Source organism: Alligator sinensis, unplaced genomic scaffold (assembly GCF_000455745.1).
Source record: "Alligator sinensis unplaced genomic scaffold, ASM45574v1 scaffold203_3, whole genome shotgun sequence".
NCBI classification, from domain to species: Eukaryota; Metazoa; Chordata; order Crocodylia; family Alligatoridae; genus Alligator; species Alligator sinensis.
The window spans coordinates 560,942-580,661 of NW_005842844.1; the positions used below are offsets into that span (position 1 = coordinate 560,942).

The 19,720-nt window shown below is 41.4% G+C and overlaps 1 protein-coding gene across 2 annotated transcripts in view; it reads right to left on the reverse strand.

Moving 5' to 3' along the window:
* The window catches only part of MRPL39 (mitochondrial ribosomal protein L39), a 29,950-nt gene that overhangs the window by 3,359 nt on the left and 6,871 nt on the right, over positions 1-19,720 (reverse strand). The window contains exons 4-10 of one of the 2 annotated variants that reach the window (XR_003091777.1): positions 17,538-17,637; positions 15,364-15,431; positions 13,741-13,853; positions 11,408-11,473; positions 7,873-8,026; positions 6,227-6,274; positions 659-2,841 (exon numbers count right to left, since the gene is read on the reverse strand). Coding sequence is in view for 1 of the 2 variants with exons in the window: in XM_006035489.3 (XP_006035551.1) it covers positions 2,782-2,841; positions 6,227-6,274; positions 7,873-8,026; positions 11,408-11,473; positions 13,741-13,853; positions 15,364-15,431; positions 17,538-17,637 (609 nt within the window). In the remaining variant the exon portion in view is untranslated. Of the gene's footprint in view, positions 1-62; positions 2,842-6,226; positions 6,275-7,872; positions 8,027-11,407; positions 11,474-13,740; positions 13,854-15,363; positions 15,432-17,537; positions 17,638-19,720 lie in introns of those variants that run through there. The other variant, XM_006035489.3, reaches the window with a different exon arrangement.

Consider the following 19,720-nt stretch of genomic DNA (forward strand, 5'->3'; position numbering starts at 1 on the left):
GGGGGGGGGGGGGGGGGGGGGGGGGGGTGTATAAGAAAGGTAGAGAAAAGAGGGGGGGGGGGGGGGCGCGCGGCGGCGTACAGAAGAAGGCTTTGTACTTAGACTTTATTTCCTGTAAAGTCATTCACCACCTAACATGCTTATGTTATTCACACTAAGAATGTCTGGGAAAGCAAAACCTTTAAAATAATATTTAAAAATTCAGCCAATTTTTAGAAAGTCTAAATAAAGGAGCAAAATTCTCACACTGCTCTGAACACCACTGAATATGATGAACGGATGTCCTATTGCTGAGATTTTTTTTACCAAAATCTAGAGGCATAAAAAATAAATAAAGGATGGGTTTATGGCTCTTATATAAGACTATGACCTACACAATCTGGGCTCAGTACAACCTGTGCCTAGGCTTCCTCTGTAACCTTGGGCAGGTCACAGATTGCCAGATTTGAAGAAATATTCATAAATTTGAATTTCCTAAATTTGTGGTTGTCTGTGATGAAACACTTTGCTCCAGATCCTATTCCATCTAACACTTTGGTATGAATGTAGTTGTAATCCAATTTTATCCTGCCTGTGTCCCTGAAAACACGGTTTATGTTTTGTCTACCTCAGGCATATCTTAAGACAGCATGGAAATATGGAGGGCTTACCTACCTACTTTTTGCATTTATAGTTCTTCAGGGCCTTGAAGCAAGTAGAATAGGATGACACTTTAGACACCTAATATGTGGCATAGAACCTGGTCCCTTCTATCTGGTTTTTCAGTAAGACTGATGATGTGCTGCTTTCAAGTAAAGGCACCCTCTAAGGATAGAGAACTGTTGACTTAAAGAAAAAAAACAAAAAACATTACTTTAGATCTGGTAGACAGTTAGAAAACCAGGTATACCTCCTCAACAGAACATAAACTGCTTTAACCAAAACCTTAGGGCTGCTATACACATGCAGTGAGGCTGCTCTGACACTGTAATTATAGTGTATAAGAGCAGAATCCAGCATCACATGCATCCCCACGATGAAAAAATGGCAGCAAGGCACTTTACACTAAATCTTGTTCAAAGCGCCCTACCACAATTTTTCAGCACAGGGATGCTGATACATGTGATGCTCCAGGTGCTTTAATAAGTGTGGCTCTTGGAGCTGCACTAAACTATAGCGCCCTGCCCCCTGCCTCCTGAAGCATGTCTATAAACACCCATAATTATCTAAACCAAAACAAAGTAACATCCCCTGCTATCTGTAATACTAAACCTGTTCCTTCAGCATGTTCCCCTTTAATACCTAGATAATCAAAGGTGTACTGTATAAAGAAACACTGTCTAAAGTTCTTGGAACCAATTGCTACAGTGTCAGTAAACTTAATAACTAAAAGTGGCAAGGAGGACCGGAATGCATAAATACAGACAGACTTCTTGAAACACGTTTAGGTAGAACTCTGTAAATATGCCACATAGAAACTATCTACCAGTTTTATCTCAAATTACTTTATGTGTCTATTTGCATGTTTTCTCCTTTTCTGCGCTTTTATACAAAAACTACATTATAATGATATTATAATGATTATCAGTGAAAACCGACCGCAATCTAAGAGAAGTAGTTGTAGTTAAATACATTTTATTTAACAGCTACTGCTGTTTTTCCAATTTGTGGTACTACTGTTTATTATGGAAGCAAGTGAAATTTCAAAAATTTACTTAATGGTGAAGACGTAAGTGGGACAGATTTCAACAATTTGCTAAATCAAATAGTGTTACAGTAAACATGACCCAAATTTTTTATGCCCAAGAGAAAGCTCTTTTCAGCAGAACCTCCTTCTGAGTGTATAACCCAATAAGATTAGCAACACAAAATACTATTTATAAAAAATAAGATTCAATAAAGATTCTTCTTACAATGTGGATGGATTAATGTATAGGAACACTGCCTCAAAAACATTCAACATGATACAGAGATTACTAGTATAATAAAAAAAAAAAAATTAAAAACCCCACACATGGACCAGTTGACAGTTAAACACCATTCTAAAGCTTTGCTTCCTGCATTATGCAGATAGTCTTTTTAAAAAAGACTCACAGAAAGTTGATCATGAAAAGAGCATCCAATGCTACTCTCCAGTGTTTTCAACATGGTATGCATATACGATGCCAGCATTCTGAAGCAGAAAATATTCTGGTAACACTCTATTTGCCTTTGCAAACAAAATTCTGTCTTGACCTACATAGAAGATGTAGGTCTTTCACATTTCACAATGAAATAATTTTTGTGGAAAAATGATGTGGCATTTTTGTGGAAAAATGATGTGGCATTTTGGTACACAGAAAGAGTTACTTCATGGCAGAAAAAAGAAATATTAATAAAAATTGTCTTTCACATTATTAAATGAACACATCAAATTAAAGCAAATAGAATAGCTCTTGCCAGCAGATAGTTCAGAGATCAGTGTTATTTTCTGTGGATCAGACTTCATTACTCTCAGAATATAGCTATCTATATCTGAGAACATGTAAATAGCAGTTATAAGGTCAGAGTTACAACAGGTTCATCATTCATTCCTCACTTTTTTGAAAGTTTAATTCAAACCTAACAATAGCTTTAATAAAGGTGAAAAAAAAATCAAAATGACAATAGATTGAGATCTGAAATACTGAAAATCATATTAATCTCTGATTTAATTCCAATGAAGTCAACTGAGTTAAAGGACATCAGCATATGCAACACAAATAAGCAGCGTCAAAAACATTTTAATTTACAAATGGAAAAATAAAAAAAAAATATATACAACTACTGCATTTTTGCTTCTTCATTCGCATCTTTTGCTCCCAGACTTCCCTCTTCAGTGACCTGCAAAACACATTTGTTTTTAAAATATAGTTCCATTCTGTCCTAACAGTACATTTTTGCCTTTTGTCATTTTATCAAAGCAAGGATATATGTCTTTATAATTAAATAATAATAAACCAATTTGAAAGTGTTTGTAATCATATAAGAACATGCTGCACGGTTCAGTTCTTAGCATGTTTCATGAAGAGTGGACTCCAGCAGATGCATTATGTTTTTCCACTCTGCTGCTACACAAGCAGGCAGAATATTCTTTTTAGGGATCTAAGGGCACGTCTACATGAGACACTTCACTCAAGATTAGAGACAGACACTATGCAGTAATAAGCTCTAATCATAAATAAATTTGCTACCTATAAACACAAGTAGTAAATTTACTCTTGGTTACCTACTGCACAGTAGCACACACATACACAGCTGACCAGGAGCAAATGTGCTCCCAGTCAGCTGAGCAACAGGGGGTGGGAGCTGCCTGCTGCCAGGGTAGATTTCACCACTATAGCCCAGGCAGGGACAATGTCCCCCTGCCCCGGCAGCAGGGAGCTCTCACCACCACTTTGCAATTGCGATTATGGAGTGAGGACTGGGAGATTCCTATCTCCCAGCATCGGCTCGCCGACCACAGAGCTGACACTGTGGGAGAGAAGAATCTCCCAACCCAGGTCCTGCAACTGTGAAGCTACGTGCAAGAGAAAAGAATCTCCCATCCCTGGCCCAGCAATCATGGAGCAAAGGCTGGGAGCTCCCTGCTGCTGTCCCTCAGGCTCCAGGGGTGGAGCCCACCCCAGCAGCAGGCATCTCCCAGGGCCAGGGAGTAACATCCCAGCCCCCACCAGGTGACAGTTGTCTCCTGGCCCCTTCCTCTCTGTCACCCCTGGGTTAGCACCCAGAGGGAGCTCTGGCTGCTTCAGGAGGCCAATGCAGGGCCAGTGGGAGTGGGAACAGACTGCTGCCATCGGCAACAAATCTGCTCCCACTTCCCCGCATGTGGGCCCCCTAATTTACTCTCTAGAGGGTGGGTTTACTCTAGAGTAATTTCCTAATTTAGAGTAAATTAGTAAATTGCTCTAGAGTAAACCCACCCAGGAGCATTTGCACATGTAGATAAACCCTAAAGGTCTGAATCCTTCACTATTAAATCTCCCTCCACATTTAGTTATTCCTAGAAAGTGAAACTATTCATACACATGGTATGTTTCAGCGCGATTCCAACTCCTTTATTCCAAAACACACCTTTTGCATTTATTCAGTCACTTTAAAAGTCTTATAGATGCTTTCACTGTTGCCCTTTAATATTATATCCTGAGAATTTCCCAACATTTCCCCCTCCTAGTTACCATATAAATGTTGACTGATTGATTTATTTACAGTTTGGAGCTATTTCCAATAGTTTTCCAACTACTTCACGGTCATACTAAATGTCCATTTTATATTCCAACTGCCAATTTTAACCTTAAACACTTGGAAAAAAATATATAAAAAGGCTAAGGTAGCTGTTACAGGTTATCTTTAAAACATTTTAAGTCTGCAGGATGTTATGCCGTCAAAATTAGAAGAGTCTCAGAGCAGACACAGGTTATGGCTTAATGCCGCCTCAGAGCCTCAACTGTGACTTGCTGCTAGAGGTCCTGGCAAGCAGAGGCATTGACAGGAGCCCAGATTCTACCCCCTGATCTTGGGTAGGAAAGGAGGGGGAGAGTAACATGTAGCTCATAGGTGAAGAAACCAGGGGGGCTAGAGCTTCCCACATTTGTCGGCCAGCAGGAGCTGTGGGGGTGGGGGAGAAATCTGTTTGAATTAAATGAGCAGGAGGGAGAAGTAAAGAGGAAGGACTTAAAAAATAATCATAATAATAAATTACTTGTTTCACAGAATTAGAATTGGGTCAAGGGTGGGGCCTTGGTTTAGTACTCAGACTAGGGAAGCGCTGAGACCCACCAGGCTCAATGCATGTCACAATGGGGCAGGGCTGAGAGCCTACACATTCAACACATACATCAGGGGTAGGCGATTATTTCAGGCAGAGGGCCGCTTACTGAGTTTTGGCAAGCCATCGAGGGCTGCATGACAGGCAGCCAGGGGCAAATAAATACTAATTTTCTAAATGTTTTAGGGGCCCCACGGGCTGGATAGAATGGCCTGGTGGGCCGCATCGGGCCCCAGGGCCACATTTTACCCACCCCTGACATACATGAACCTGTCCAGATTGCAGCCTCTCTCATAGTTTCCATTCTCTGGTTCATTCTCTTCAGAGAGGTAGGTAGTGGGATTGCTGTTGCTGTTTGCACCAGGGTGCTAGAGGAAGCAGTAAACTTGTGAGCTATACCTGGGTGCTCAGAGGGGTCAAGGTATGCTGGGATCGTACCCGCTGGGGGCAGAAGGGAGTGTTGGCTTGGGGCCAGAACAACTGCCCTGGTCACTAGAGTTCAGGATTGCTGAAAGTTTGCCAATGGAGCAAAGGAATGGGAAGGGCTGAGAATGATGCATCCTGAGATGCTGGAGGAATGAAAAATGGAGCATTTTAATCTCCCCAAAGAAGACTAACAATACCCTGACGCAACATGGGTAAAAGGGATCAAAGAGAACTCTTGCTTGTATCAGCATAACTTTAAAACATTTAGAGTAGCATTTCTCAACCCATGCGTCGCAAGAATATATGAAAGGCTCGCAAATGAACTTTAAAAACAATCAATAGAGTTTAAAAAATGGACTCTCCTCTGAAAAAGAAAAACATGAGAAAAATGTGGCTTTTCCCTTGCAGACTAGCAGAGTTCCAGCCTGTGACGGACTGCTTCCCCCGTACCCCCTTCTCCACACACTGGGTCAGGACCGGCCACTGATGCTTACAAATGGGTTCTGGTACAAAAAAGGTTGAGAACCACTGATTTAGAGGGTACTTAGAACAGGTTAACACCCTTTAACTGGTAAATGGTCCCATTTTAAAATGCCTTTATGATGATTTAAAAGGTAACCTGTAACACCACCCTAATACAATTAATAAGGTGAGACAATAGCAAGTGCCAACTACGGAGTTGTTTACTAAAGGCTTATTAACAAAGCACACAGATTAAAATATTATTCACACGTTTTCCTGAATTGCATACTAGAGAAATTACAAATACCAATCAAGTTGCATGACCTGTTGCATTACAATCTTTTTTTTTTTTTATGATACTGACTTCCAAATACTACCAATTTTTCCTTATTACAAAGCAATTAGATTCAATTTCTCTATAGATTTTAATGTGTCCTGGATTTTTTTCCTTAAACCAGTGGCTCTTGTAAAATACTTTCCATCTTTAATTACTTAACATCTATAATATTAAATCAATATATCTTTTAAGAAAAATAAATCGACAATACGTATTTAGCTACTACTAAAACTTACCAGTCTCCGAGACCTCTCTAGCAACCTGCGCCATATAACGTAATGAGCCTGGAGAAAGAAAAAAAAAAAGACAGGAACTAATAGCAACGTCCTTTTGACAAAACTGAAAACCAGCATTCTAGTGACTTGAATAGTTAGTTTGATGCTCCATGTAAAGCAAGTTCATTTTATCACATTTATGGTGAGACCAGTTTCTATCCATTTTTCTCTCTCTTTCACAAGCACACAAACTGCAATCACGCAACTACTTACATATACAAGTATCCCCAATGAAATCAATGGGGAGTTCAAGCACAAATGCTAAGCAAGTAAACTTTGGTAGAATTAGGCTTTACATTTTTCTGTTACCATCAGCATAAGAGAACAAGCAGGGAATTACAACAGAGATGTAACTACTCTCTGATTAGCGTTTATATAAATGATTCTCAACCTTTTTAGACTCAGGTACCCCTCATTAGCCTCAAGGCACCCACTTGGAAAATGCCAGCTTTTCACTTGTTTTTTGGACTACAGAAAAAAAATTGAGCAATTCTCCTGATTCAAAGACCTCAGAAAGACCACAATGTTTTTTAACACTATGGATTCCTATTTGAAATCCCTGCAATATCTTGTAAATCACAACTGCACACCTAATACCACTGTGTGGAACCCTGCAGTACTCATGAAAGGATCTCAAGACACCCCACGATGCTACAGCACCTCAATTGAGAATCACTGGTTTATACATTTTAACAGGGCTGAATCCAGAATCACATTGTCAGTTATCCACACCACTCACTGTAACTGAAATGTTTAAGTTATCCACTGCTGTTAGACTTACCTGAAAAAAAAATCTCAAATTATTTATTTAAAGACTCTGGCTGTCAATGAGGTCAAGGTCTCCTACACTACTCTACTGGTAACTGTAGGAGGAAAACACGATTATACATGAATAAAGGCTAACCCCAAATTACTAAAGAATTTAGAAAGCTTGGGGAAAAAGGATAAGAAGAAGAAGAAAAGAGGAAAAAGTTTTAAAAATAGAATGTACTTGACACTTCTTCAGCGTATGGCCATACACATGAAGGAACACAGGTTAGAAAACTAACTGATGAAGGCTAAGCAGAGTTTTCCTCTGTAGGCAGAATATTCCATTACTGTCATTACAGGTTTCTACTGCAGATCACAACTGCAGACAGAATACCTGACTACAAAAAAAATCACTTTTGTAATTCTTCACAACAATTCCTCTGCTCACTTTGGAATGCCATATAAATCTGTATTCTTTAAATCAGAACAATTATCACTTGCCACATTTCAAAAAGAAAGATGAAAAAGAAAAACTATTTATACGTATAAACTTCCAAGAAGTAAGTATAAAGTGCACCGTATTAAAGAAAACAATCCTTTTCTTTAATACTGTAAAATAACATCTAGGATCCTGGACTGTGTTGGAAACAGTTTTGACTTGGTCTCTAACATAGTACCAAGAAACTAGAACCTCGACTCACCTTGAGCAACCATTCTTCCTAGATCTCCAATTCACTAATTGCTGTTCACTACTAAATTTACAGGAAAATAGATACACTGTTCAAACTAAGAATCTGAAAGGCATCTTAAAAGCCCTCTCCTGAGTGAAGAGCACTGGTAAAGAATACATTAGTTACCCTTAAGTGTATTGGCAAAGAAACACCCTGGAACCGTCGTATTAATCCAGATTGGCTGGCCTGAAGATTGTGGGCTGCTGTCACTTGATACTGGAAACAAAAGCTTGTCCTTGGTATGTGTGGGCCTTCAGTAACATCTACGAAGTCACCAAACCTGATCAGAAGCAAATAAAACTTATGATTAATGTATTTTTAATGACATTACAAATATAGCTCTTCTCTTCATTCGTAACCACAGGAGATTGCAATAAACCACCTTACAGACCCAAAGAACCAAAGACCAAAAGGTCAAGCAAAATTCAAGTCAAACATCCCACAATGACCACAGAGAGGTGTTTCATTTTTAGCAAGAAATGAGCGTTCTCAGCATCAGAGCAAGAAGGCATACAAGTCTTTGAGTGGTTTGCGGCAGAAAAATAAACGGTGATTCCGCCAGGAAACGCTAGCTTTTTCCAACAGCAACTTTTCTAGAGAGTTAAGTTTTCTAGTGCCATCTGTAAAAAGCCAGTAAGTTACACACAGAGCAGTAAGGGGCCCGAGAGCCTCCAATATACCACAGTCCACCATTCTTCCCTCCCCCATGTCCAAGGGGGGAGAGAGAGGGACAAAGAATAGCTGACTCCCCAATAGCTCAGCCACTGATCAGCTGATTGATGAGACTGGGAAGGGCAGGCTCTGTCATGGCCACAGCCATGGGTTTTTGCTCATGCATCCTCTCAGACATGGGGACAAGCCCCATCCTGCAGCCAGAACACGGGTAAGAATCAGTATTTGGCCACAGGGCCCCCAATTCATGCAGCGTGGGTGCCAGCTCAAGGTACTGCTGCGCAGGCTGACAACTAATATTACTGCTCTAAAGTCAGTTCACCCACACTTCGCTGAGACACTTTGTAGCACTACAGAAGAACTGCTGTCCATAGCCAATAGCTAGGGACCACTGTAATTCAGGCTCCAGCAGAAGGAGAAGTGGGCTCCCTGCAGGCTCGCCAGAGCCAATTTCAGGCATTTTTCAGGGCAGGCCCTCCCATGCTTCTGAATGGCTGAGGGACAGCACGGCAGAGAAGGGGAAGGGGAAATTCCCCTCCACTCTCACATGGCAGCAAAGCAAAGCCGGGCTCACGGGAGCCGTGCCGGGCAGGGGCAGGCACCCAGCATGCCTATGTCCAGCCTCTAGGGCAGGGGGGGAATTATCTGCTCCGCTCTGGGCAGGGCTTTTAAACTCCCAACTGAAGCAGGGAATCAAACAACCTGACTGGCTTAGCTGTGGCAGGAGCTCAGCCTATACTAGGCTGCCCCTAAAAACGTGGGGCTCCCACCATGTTTCCGGGGCTCTGCTGCCTTTCTTCTCCATGCTTTGCTTTTTTTTAAAAACGTTTTTCCCCGCCACCCCCTCCCCCAGTTTCAGGCCACTGGTGGCCAAACTACAGTTTTACAGGACTTTAGGGAAAATGCTAAATTTCAGGATTTCCCCTGAAATCTCCTGAAGCCCGAATTACAGTGATCCCTACCTATAGCTCAGCATTCTTGATGCCAAGTAAAAAAAGTACTCTGGAAAACTGCAAGTTTTCCATGTTTGCCCATCCAGAACCTAAGAAATTTGAACTAAAGTCCGAAGAAAAGACTCTTGCTATGTGCCGCTCTGGGTAAAACAGCTCACTTTCATAATAGGAAGTGCAGACCTGAACTCTGCAGGGAAGAGGAGCTCCTGCCAGCTCAGGCTGATAAGGAGTGCGAGCTGCAAGCTGTCAGGTACTCCCAGGGCCAGTTAATGGGGAGGTGGCTTGGCAGTGGTATGATAACCCAGATCTTGAACTAAGCGTTTCAAGTTTGAAGTGGCTGTTTGAATTTTTGCTCCAGCTGGATAACAGAGGACTGGGTGAGGCTGTAGGGGTGGAAAAGGAAGCCACATGGGTGCTGAGGGGGGCATGCCGGGTTTCTAGGCCTGCCACAGGCAGGGGCACAAGGCCGAAGCAGGCTGAGGCTCAGAAGGGCCAGAGCCTGACCCTAGGAGTAGGGCAATCAAAGTGGCCTGAAGCGGAGATGGCCAGAGCCTGAGCCCAGAAAGGGTGACGGGGGAGGCCAGGGACCAAAAGGACCAGAGTCTGAGCCCAGGGGGAACAAAAGGGGCAGCCAAGGGCCAACAAGAGGCTGAGACTGCAAGGCCAGTCCAGAGCCAGTGGGCCCAGGCTAACAGTCAACCACCAAAGTAAACTGAAGGCTAAGGCTAAGAAGGCTGAAGCTTATACAGGAAGGCAAACGGTGACCAAGTGACATCTGCAAGGCACAGGTATGGCTCTAGGGGCAGAAGGAAACCACAAATAGCCCTTAAGGTTACTGGAGCCCTGAAGAACTGATGGAGCCAAGGGGGACCCCACTTAGGGCTTGAAGAACAGGACTGGAGGGCAGCTAGGTACAAGAGGCCCCCACTATTCAAAACAGGTTAGGGCTCACTCAGGGACCCTAGGTCAACCTTCCTTCTACAACAGAAAATAATTCCATCAAGGCATGGCAAGTGAGAGCAAAAGGGAAGCACACCCTGAAGAGCCAGAGTGGGGCAGGAGCTGTGCGGTCACCAGGGGGCATCACAGCCACTCCTGGGGCCTTGTCCTGTCACACAGACCAAGGAATATGCCTCCACGCCTATACTTTAAAGATGGCATTTCTTCTTTCATGCATTAGACAGTTCCTATACAACAACGAAATGGAAAACCCAAAGAAGAAAGAATATGAAATGAAGAATGCTTGAAGCAAATAATCTCTAGGAAGGTCACTCAAGGCTCCCTTCCCCACTGTGTTCAAGCATTTCTCCCTTATGCTCTACAGGCTTCCTTGGGAAAATATTTTGTCCTGGAATAAACGCTACATTAAAAAAAGACATTTCTGCAAAGTCAGTTTTTCCTCAGGAAGCTTCCAGACCAAAGCCGCATATGGAAACATTTAGACAAATGGTCTAAATATGCTGCATCCACCTAAGACCTTTGTTATTCACGGTCTACAGTAACACCCAAGAAATATCCTTTACGTACTCAAATTCCTACCACTCTTCTGCTTCTTCATCCCCAAGTCTGCTCCATTCTGACCACAGTCTAAACATAACTGCAGCTAATGGAATAAAAGGAGTAAAATTTGCCAAATTGAGATAAGCTGGCAGTTTTAGCAGTAAGTGGATTTTATTTTTGAAGTACTTTTCTTCTACCCCAGTTTAATAAATAAGTACAAATATGTTTAGATCTTCACTATAAAGCTTTGAAATGTATGGAATTTTTTAGTACTTACCTTCAGTAAATGATCAGTGAAGTCCTACCAGCTTAAAACCTTTCTGATCATTAGAAATCTAATGAGTTCCATAAACTTAAATACCACAATAATGGTGTTGTGGAAGAATCTAAATAGCTAACTGAAACAGCACCAGCAGACTGAGTAAAGGAAAGTTTAATTAAAATATGTCTCAATTCACTTATCTTTCTTTCAACTGCCCACAATTTTGGAAAGTAATTAGATCTTCCTGTGAGTCACTATAGACAACTTTGCTCACCTATGTAACTTTACTATTCCTTCAGGGCTTTGTGAAGCTTTCTGTTCTATTATCTCCATTTTGTACCTTAAAGAAACAAGAAAAAAAGCATACTTAAGTATTTACTAAATAAAAATTTACAGATGCAAAGGAGGGAAAACAGTCAAACGGCTTCATATCCTTACAGAAATATCTAAAGCACCACATGCAAAAACTCAATAATGTCAATGGAAGCCTTTTTATTACCGCATCATTAGGGATCCGGGTTTTCCATTTCCCACAGAAAAAACAGGAAAAATGAAGTTTCCCCTTTTAAACAAGAAAAATATGGAAGGAGCTGGGCAGGGGTAGGGTTATAGCTGGGGCTGCTGCTAAGCCTGGGTGCTGCATGGGGTTTGGGGCCTGGGACTAGAATGCACAGCTGCAAGGCCTCCAGCAGGGAGTAGGTCAGAGCCACAGGAGTTCTGATTTTCCATGATAAAAAACCCAAAAATCAAATACCAAAATTTATAGGGATTTAGAATTTATTTTATTATAGTGTTTGAGGTACTGGTAGGTTTCCAAATTGCTTTAAAATTGTAAATATATCAATAAAACATTGTGTTCAATGGATACCTATATACACATATTTTATTTATATATACATACATACATACACACACACAAAATGGTGTTTCATTTGAATTGCGGATTTGGGGGGGTTTAAATCAGAGAATTTGTGATTTTTAAATCAGAGAAAACAAGGATCCCTGCTCATCGTTCTTAACAACACAACTTTAAGATTACACAAATAGAAACGTGAAAACTTTTGAGGGATGCATTGAAGGAACACAATCTTCTAAAATGCTTGGCTATTATAAGATTATTAATAGCACAGTTTTGTACTGTTAGCATTCAGCTTTGAGTACGATTTTGACAAGTTTCACAGAGGATCAACTATCTTAAAACAATTCTATCTATAAAAAAAGAATATAATCCATCGATAAAAACAAACCTTTCCAATATTAAGGCCAGAAGGTACCATGACATCACCTATACTGACTTCTTGTGTACAACTGCAACCAGTTTCCCCAGAGCTCAATAACTTGTCTTTGACTAAAGCCTCCCTTCTCAGAAGTCATCCAGTCTTGATTTGAGAACTTTATGAAATGGAGAGTCCACCAATTTCCTTAGTAATTTGTTCCAATGCTTAATCAGTCTCACTGTTAAAAGTGTTGCTTATTTTCTCATTTTAATATTTAATGTAACTTCAACCTCCAGAGTAGCTATTATAGAATCATAGAAAATTAAGGTTGGAAGGGACCTCAGGAAGTCATCTAGTCCAACTCACAGCAGGACCATCCCCAACTAGATCATCCCAGCCAAGGCTTTGTCTAGCCGGATGTTAATAACCACCCAGGATGGAGATTCCACAACCTCCGAGTAACTTGTTCCAGTGTTTTACTACTCTCCTAGTGATAACGTTTTTCCTAATATCTAACCTAAACTTCCCTTGCTGCAACTTGAGACCACTGCTCCTTGTTCTGTAATCTGCCACCATTGAGAACAGTCTAGCTCCATCTTCTTAAAACCACCCTTCAGGTAATTAAAGGCTGCTTGCTATTAAATCCCCTTTTAGTCTGCTCTTCTCTAGACTGAAGCTCAATTTCCTCAGCCTCTTCTCAGAAGTCACGTGCCCCAGCCCCCTAACCATTTTCATTGCCCTTCACTGGACTCTCTCTTTTATACCTTTGGCTGCTAAATTTATGGAGACCTTTAATAAACAGAGGTACAGAGAAGTGATATGATCTGCCCAAGATCAAAAAGTAGGTGAGTGGTCAAGCAAGAAATAGAATCACGCTCTACTAAACCACACTGACTCCAAGATAAATACTGGGATGGAACAGGATATGTGGTTAGTGACCTCTTTAACCAAGGTGAAGTTTAATGATATGCAATAAAATAGATTACTCAATATACTGACCAAATTTTAAGCTTTCATCTATATCTTGTCAGAAATAATATGCATGTGTTGTGAGGCATGTAATCACTAGTAAGCTGAAGGAAACCTAGAATTAATGAAATGTTTAAAGCCCCAATACTAAATATAAAATCTCAAGCCTGTTCCATTTCTTAAACATCTCTCAGAAGTACATTATAGTACCACCTAGTGTACAAATTGACAGAAAAATGTAAGGACATATACATTTTATATGTACATATATTTATATTTTATACATAGTATAAACTGCTGTACTACAATGAGGTCAGAGCTATAGTAATTTACCCAAACAAATAATCAAGCCCACCATATTTCAATCATCACTAGCTTAAAGACTGCATTTCCTTTAGAAATCAATCAGATCTTTACTGACCTGTTATGCCGAAACATTTCTAATGCCACTTTTGCTTCAACATCCAGCATTTCAAATGGCAGATCTTTGTAAATTAGCCTGCATGCTTCTTTTGTAAGAGAATTGAAGGCATTCTTCAAAGCAAAAAATAAGACTGTTACCACTATTCTTCAGCTGCTCTTTAATATGCATTCTATGTATAAGAAACACTATAAGTAACTATACAAATAGTAAAGGACCAGGATAACTACTGTAGATCTATGCAAGAGGCAAAGATTTGGGAACAGACTTAAACAAGCTTTCAAATGCAGTGCAGTCTTTTTTAGGTTACCTGAAAATACTCTGATTACTTCAAGTCACCAGAAGACAACAATAGATTAAAAAGCTTGGTTAAGTCTATTCCAACTATGCAGTTGGTCCAATAAAAATGTATCACTGACAAAAATCCTCTCCCCATATTTCCTAGACCATCATGGCTACAACATCACTCCAACACTACTATTGATCTATAAATTCTTACCACAGATGCATTTATCAGTGATGTACCTGACAGTGTTTCCTGGTGATCTCATTATGATTACTTTTAACAGGGCCTGGTTAAATGTCCAGTATAACCAATAGGCAGACAAGGTTCTTTGAGTAAACGGGATTTCTTTTATTAGACCAACCAAGTAGTTGGAAAAAAGTTCTTAGCAAGCTTTCAGGCACAATCACCAGTACTGTACAACCAATGGCCTTCAAGGATAATTCATCAGGTCCAAGAAAACAACCAAATAACCCCCCACCCCAAAAAAACCCAGAAATTACTTATTACTCGAGAATTCTCTTTAACGTGAAGTGCCTTAAAGGTTCTTCCAACTTAGTACCTGAACATATTTAACATTTAACAATGGCAGGATTTTATATGGTTATTTCATGAATACTTTTCTAGGAACTGATCAGAGTTCTACCTACAAGTGACTTCTACAACGACAGATTAAGAGAAATGGGAAATACCAATAAGACAATCTGTTTGCCCTCTCCAAAAAATAAAATAAAATAAAACAAAACAAAACCTTAGTACTCAAGAGTATTTGGCAATAATAAAGAAATTTTTACTGGACTGAGAAGTTGAAGATAGTTGCACCTGTTTTTTTAGAATTTTTCAACTTTTAAAGTAAGCCAATTCAAACACAGATTGCATACAAGCAAGACTCGCTTTTGTTAATACTGTCCCCTCTTTCCACATTTATCTACATTTTAACAGACTAGTACCTGCCCAGTGAATTATATTTAATTTCACTTAAAGGCTGCGGGGCCCGATTAAAATGTTATTAATGGGTCTGACAGCCTTTGCTAAAAAGTGATACACACAAGCTAACAAAGGGAATTTCACCTGAGTATACTCAGTATTTCTAGGTGGGCACATATTGCCTCCTCCACAGTGGAAGTAAAAAAGTGTGCTAACCATACGCATTGATTTTCACAATACTTCACAGGTGCAGAGTTAACCTGCAAAGATCAGATGGCAAGATTAAAAATTTCTGCACTCTCCTGCAATCTTTAGTAAACTAGCCTGCTCCCTTGAAGAAAGGTTCCAGAAGCAAAGAAAGACTAAACTGTACAGTTCTTACAACATGTAAGACGGAAGGAAGCTATGCTTACCTCTGCTGGCTTCCAGTCATCAAGTGCACTGTCCAGAACTACATCATAGCAGAAAGCTCCAGAAATCACTGAAGAGGCAATATTAAGGAAAAAAAACAAGACTTATTTGTTTTGCTGCCTGCTGCGCTATTCTGAAGGTATCTGAGTATACACATCGCGCTGAACCACTTTCCTGCCTGCTGTACCACTCTGAGGGTACCTGAGTATGTGTGCCCCTCTCCCCTGCTGCAGCATCCTGCAGCCCGGCTGCCCTGTCATTTGGGGTGGATAACTATTATGGCATTTTTATCTATGTACTATTTTACTCTTTATACAGTATGTTATACTATAATGTACTGTACACTAATTCTTGAAAATCTGCACTACAAGTATGGTGCTGTCTTCCTTGAGTATAACTGTCAGATAATCAGAATTTTTAGATAAATAGCACCCCACCATTCCCCACTCATGCCAGATAACAGAGATTTTACTGTGGTACATGAATATACAACAGCCAGTGTAAGACTGTTTCTGTCACAGAAATATAACAAGGGTTGCAAAATGAAATTTGTTGATTAGAGCTGGAGTGTTTGGGTTTTATAAAAATCAAACCACAGATTATGAATGCATCTTGAAATAAGTTGCCATGGCAATATCGATAGATCAATGCTAAGGATATTATCATTTTTGTAACAGTGTCTGCATAAATACACTATGGTCTGCACCAACTCTCCCAAAGTTGCATCAAGTCTCCAATATTTCCTATGGAATGTGTTCAACCCTTTTTCTCCCTCAAAGTATAAGACCCAAACTAAGACCCTCTCCTACTTTGGAGCATTTTTGTACTTGCCATTTGTAAAGAGGATCTTATTGCTTAGGTGTGCCAGTCAAACAGCATATAACTGCAAAGTTATTTATTTATCCACAGAGGCGGTATCATAGTTAGCAGCAACACAAGATGCCAACTTTACCATTGTACCAAAGCAGGATACAGCAGGGTTTCCATATCCACTTATTCTATCCCCGCATATTCACAATCCTTGACTTCTAAAGAATAGTGAAGAAATGTCAGCTGGTGTCATGTTATGAAGTGTAAAACATGACAAGCCACAGCTTTATGGCTAGATACCTAGTCATGCATCCAAATGTTTTCAGGCTTCACTACATAAGTAACCTCTCCTAAAGTTCTTATTTTCTCTCCTTACCACTAAAGGTCTCATCTTTAAGTTTTTTCAGTTTAAAATCCTAAAAATCCAGACTACATTGGAATAGAAATTGACACTAAACCTTCCTATTACACTTCTTTATTGCAACTGTTTCCTTGTATAATTTAAATTTGTTATATATTGTGGGTCTCAAGTAAACTACCAGGTAATTATACAGGCAAGGAATACTAGAGAACATGTAGAAACATCAGTTCTTCCTACTTCATGCTGGCTATTCATCAGGTAAAATTCAAGGACTGCAAAGCCTTAGCTGGACTGAGATCAAGTTCTCTCAGAGACCACCCTTCTCAGCACTGAAAGAAGACCTGCATTCACCAAGTCTCCTTGAACTGAAAGAGGCCAAGATATGCCTTGTATTAACCTGGGTTACAATCCTCTTAATGGAGGACTCAGAGCTGTAGAGCCTGCTGCAAGCAGCAATTAAGGTGCACAGAATCTTGTAAGCATCAGAACAGCAGAGACTCCCTATGCCTGAAGAAAGGTGATTTACGCCCGAAAGCTTGCTAAGAACTTTTTTCCAACTACTCAGTTGGTCTAATAAAAGATATCACATCTACTCAAAGAACCTTGCCTGCCTATTGTCAGCATCAGGGCATTATGCAAGACCACCTTTTCAAGAAAGCACTTTGCATGGATTTCAGAAATGCTCAGCCTTAATCTAACTATTCCCATTCCCACTTTTTACTAATGTATCACCCCACCTTCATTGGCTGTTTAACACTTGAAGGGATAAATCTGAGAGGGAAGAAAGTGGCAATAAAATTCTGATCCCTGTGTAGGTATTGCTTTGAATTTAAATTGCATGCATAGAGCACTATGTATTACAAGGAGACATTTTAGAAATGTATGAACACTACTTGCTCCAATAAGTAGGAAGAGGAGTGCCTAGCTGTGCCACAGTACTAGTTCCCAAATATTCCCCATAACACAGCCTAAACACGCATGTCATCTGTAAAACCTATATATCACCTGGCACTTCTGGAGCTCTGACCAGACTCACTGAGTATTCATCTTTGAATGCTTGCTTTAGCATACATGCCATGATCATGGCACAGGAGCGCCAATAGGCCTGTAAAGAGAATTTCAAACATAAATTTAACTATACCAATAGCACTAATCCATGCAGATTTTAATTCAGATGTTGATATAAACAGCAGGTCTTCATTGACACTTGCATTTCAAATGAAGATTTGTGTATTCATATTAATATTTGCATACTGCATTAAAGTTCTTAATTAGGGATTCACCAATATATCGGTTGGCTATCAGATCAGCAACAATAAAAGGAGAAATGACATTATCAGCCATTGGCTTTTTTTGGTCATTGTAGCTGATAATTATGGCCATGTGCCCAGAGCACCCTGGTGAGCACAGTCCAGTCCCCATGGCCCACCGCTAACCCAAGACCACAGCAGGCTACAGGTCTGGGCAAGCACTGGGAGGGGGAAGAGGGCACTGGGGAGTGGTCACAGGGCATCACACTCAACAACAAAGGGACTGTTACTGGTTTCTGCTGCTGCTACCAAGGCAATACCGTGTGCCCAGCAAGGGCCTGAGCTCCGAGGCTGCTGTGGAGACATTGGGCTGTGTGTGTGGGTGGGGTAAGGTGCCATTGCAAGGGGCATTCCAAGTCCACTGGGCACCTTTGCAAAACCAGCTTCTCCCCAGCAGCCATAGGAGCTCAGCTATGCAGGGCCCAGTACCGGGCATTGAGGCAGCGGTGCGTTTCAAGGCTCCAAATGAGCCTGGCGCTGCTGTCCACACAAGTGTCTGCCTGCCCACCCAAGATGGCAGCATGGGCTGCACGGAGAGCGGGGCTACAGGTAACTGTGGGCAAAACAGAGGCACTGCTGAGTGGCACAATAGGAGGTATTATATGTATAACTTTATTATCTTCAGGCCTAGCAAGACAAGTTTAAAATATTCCAAAGCAAGGATCAAACTGCATTAGCACACAGTGACTTGCCAAGATGATATTTTGCCCTGGTGAGTGAATGCTCTGCTCCTGAATACACTTTTATTCAGAAACAGTTAAAACAGTAACCCTAAAGTTTTCAAGTTTAGCTTCAAAACATACTGTACTTGGTGTGGGTCCCACACCAGCTGGAGCAGCCTCCAGATCAGGTATGCTGATGAGAGAGGAAGGGGAAAGAACGGAGGTGTCCATAGGCCCTACCCAGACCACAAACCAACCCAATGCCACTCATTTGGCCCCGCACTACATCATCTTTTTAAAGGCAGAAGAAGGACTAACCCAGTTCAGCTCCTCTTTAGCCATTACATTTTTTTTTTTTACTGAAGTTTACATTTTTAGTCAGTGACAGCATTATCATTTTTTATTGTGCTGAACAAATAACATCCCTCACCTGCCTCACTGTGGAAATGTATATGGCAAATGCTACTCAAGTCGTTTTATATGTAAATTAAACAGAGAAGAGTTTTGGGATGCAGACAGCAATATTATAGCGGTATCAAATGATACCAGCATAAGGCATTATGACATAACTCCTGCATCTCCCTCTAGTTAAGCAATAACAAAACCATTTTAACTAGGGGTACACCGATAGAGATTTTGGGGGCCGATATTAATAGCCGATATTTAAGGAGGCATATCGGCTGATACCGATCCAATATCTGATACAGCTGCCTCCAGGTGGTAAGTCTGGTGTGGTGAAAGGGGAGGGAAGGGGCATGGGGGACCAGATCAATGCCCCCGTGGTGAGGGAGGGGATAGGCACTGCTCAGCCGGGGGGGGGGTGGCGCAGGCGGCATGCATGCACAGGACACAGAGGCACGGCTCATGGGGTGGGGGCAGCTCCTGGCACTGCTTGCGCCCTAGGAGGACAGGGACAGGCATGTGCCCCCAGATCTGGATGGCGCGGGGCAGGGGGCAACAGCAGGGCAGAGCCAGAGCCAGAACCGCGCAGGGCTCTTCTTGCCGGTGGCTGGGCTTGGAGCAGGCTCCGGCAGCACTGGGAGGAGACTGCAGCCACCCCAAATTTCACCACAGCTCCACTCCCAGCCCTGTGCCACTGCCCGGCACAGCCCCAGCTGAACATCCTGCCTCCACCCAAGCACTGGGAAAAGCTGGACTGCACCAGGTGATGGTGCAGGGCTGGCAGCGGAGCTGTGGCGAAATCTGGGGTGGCTGC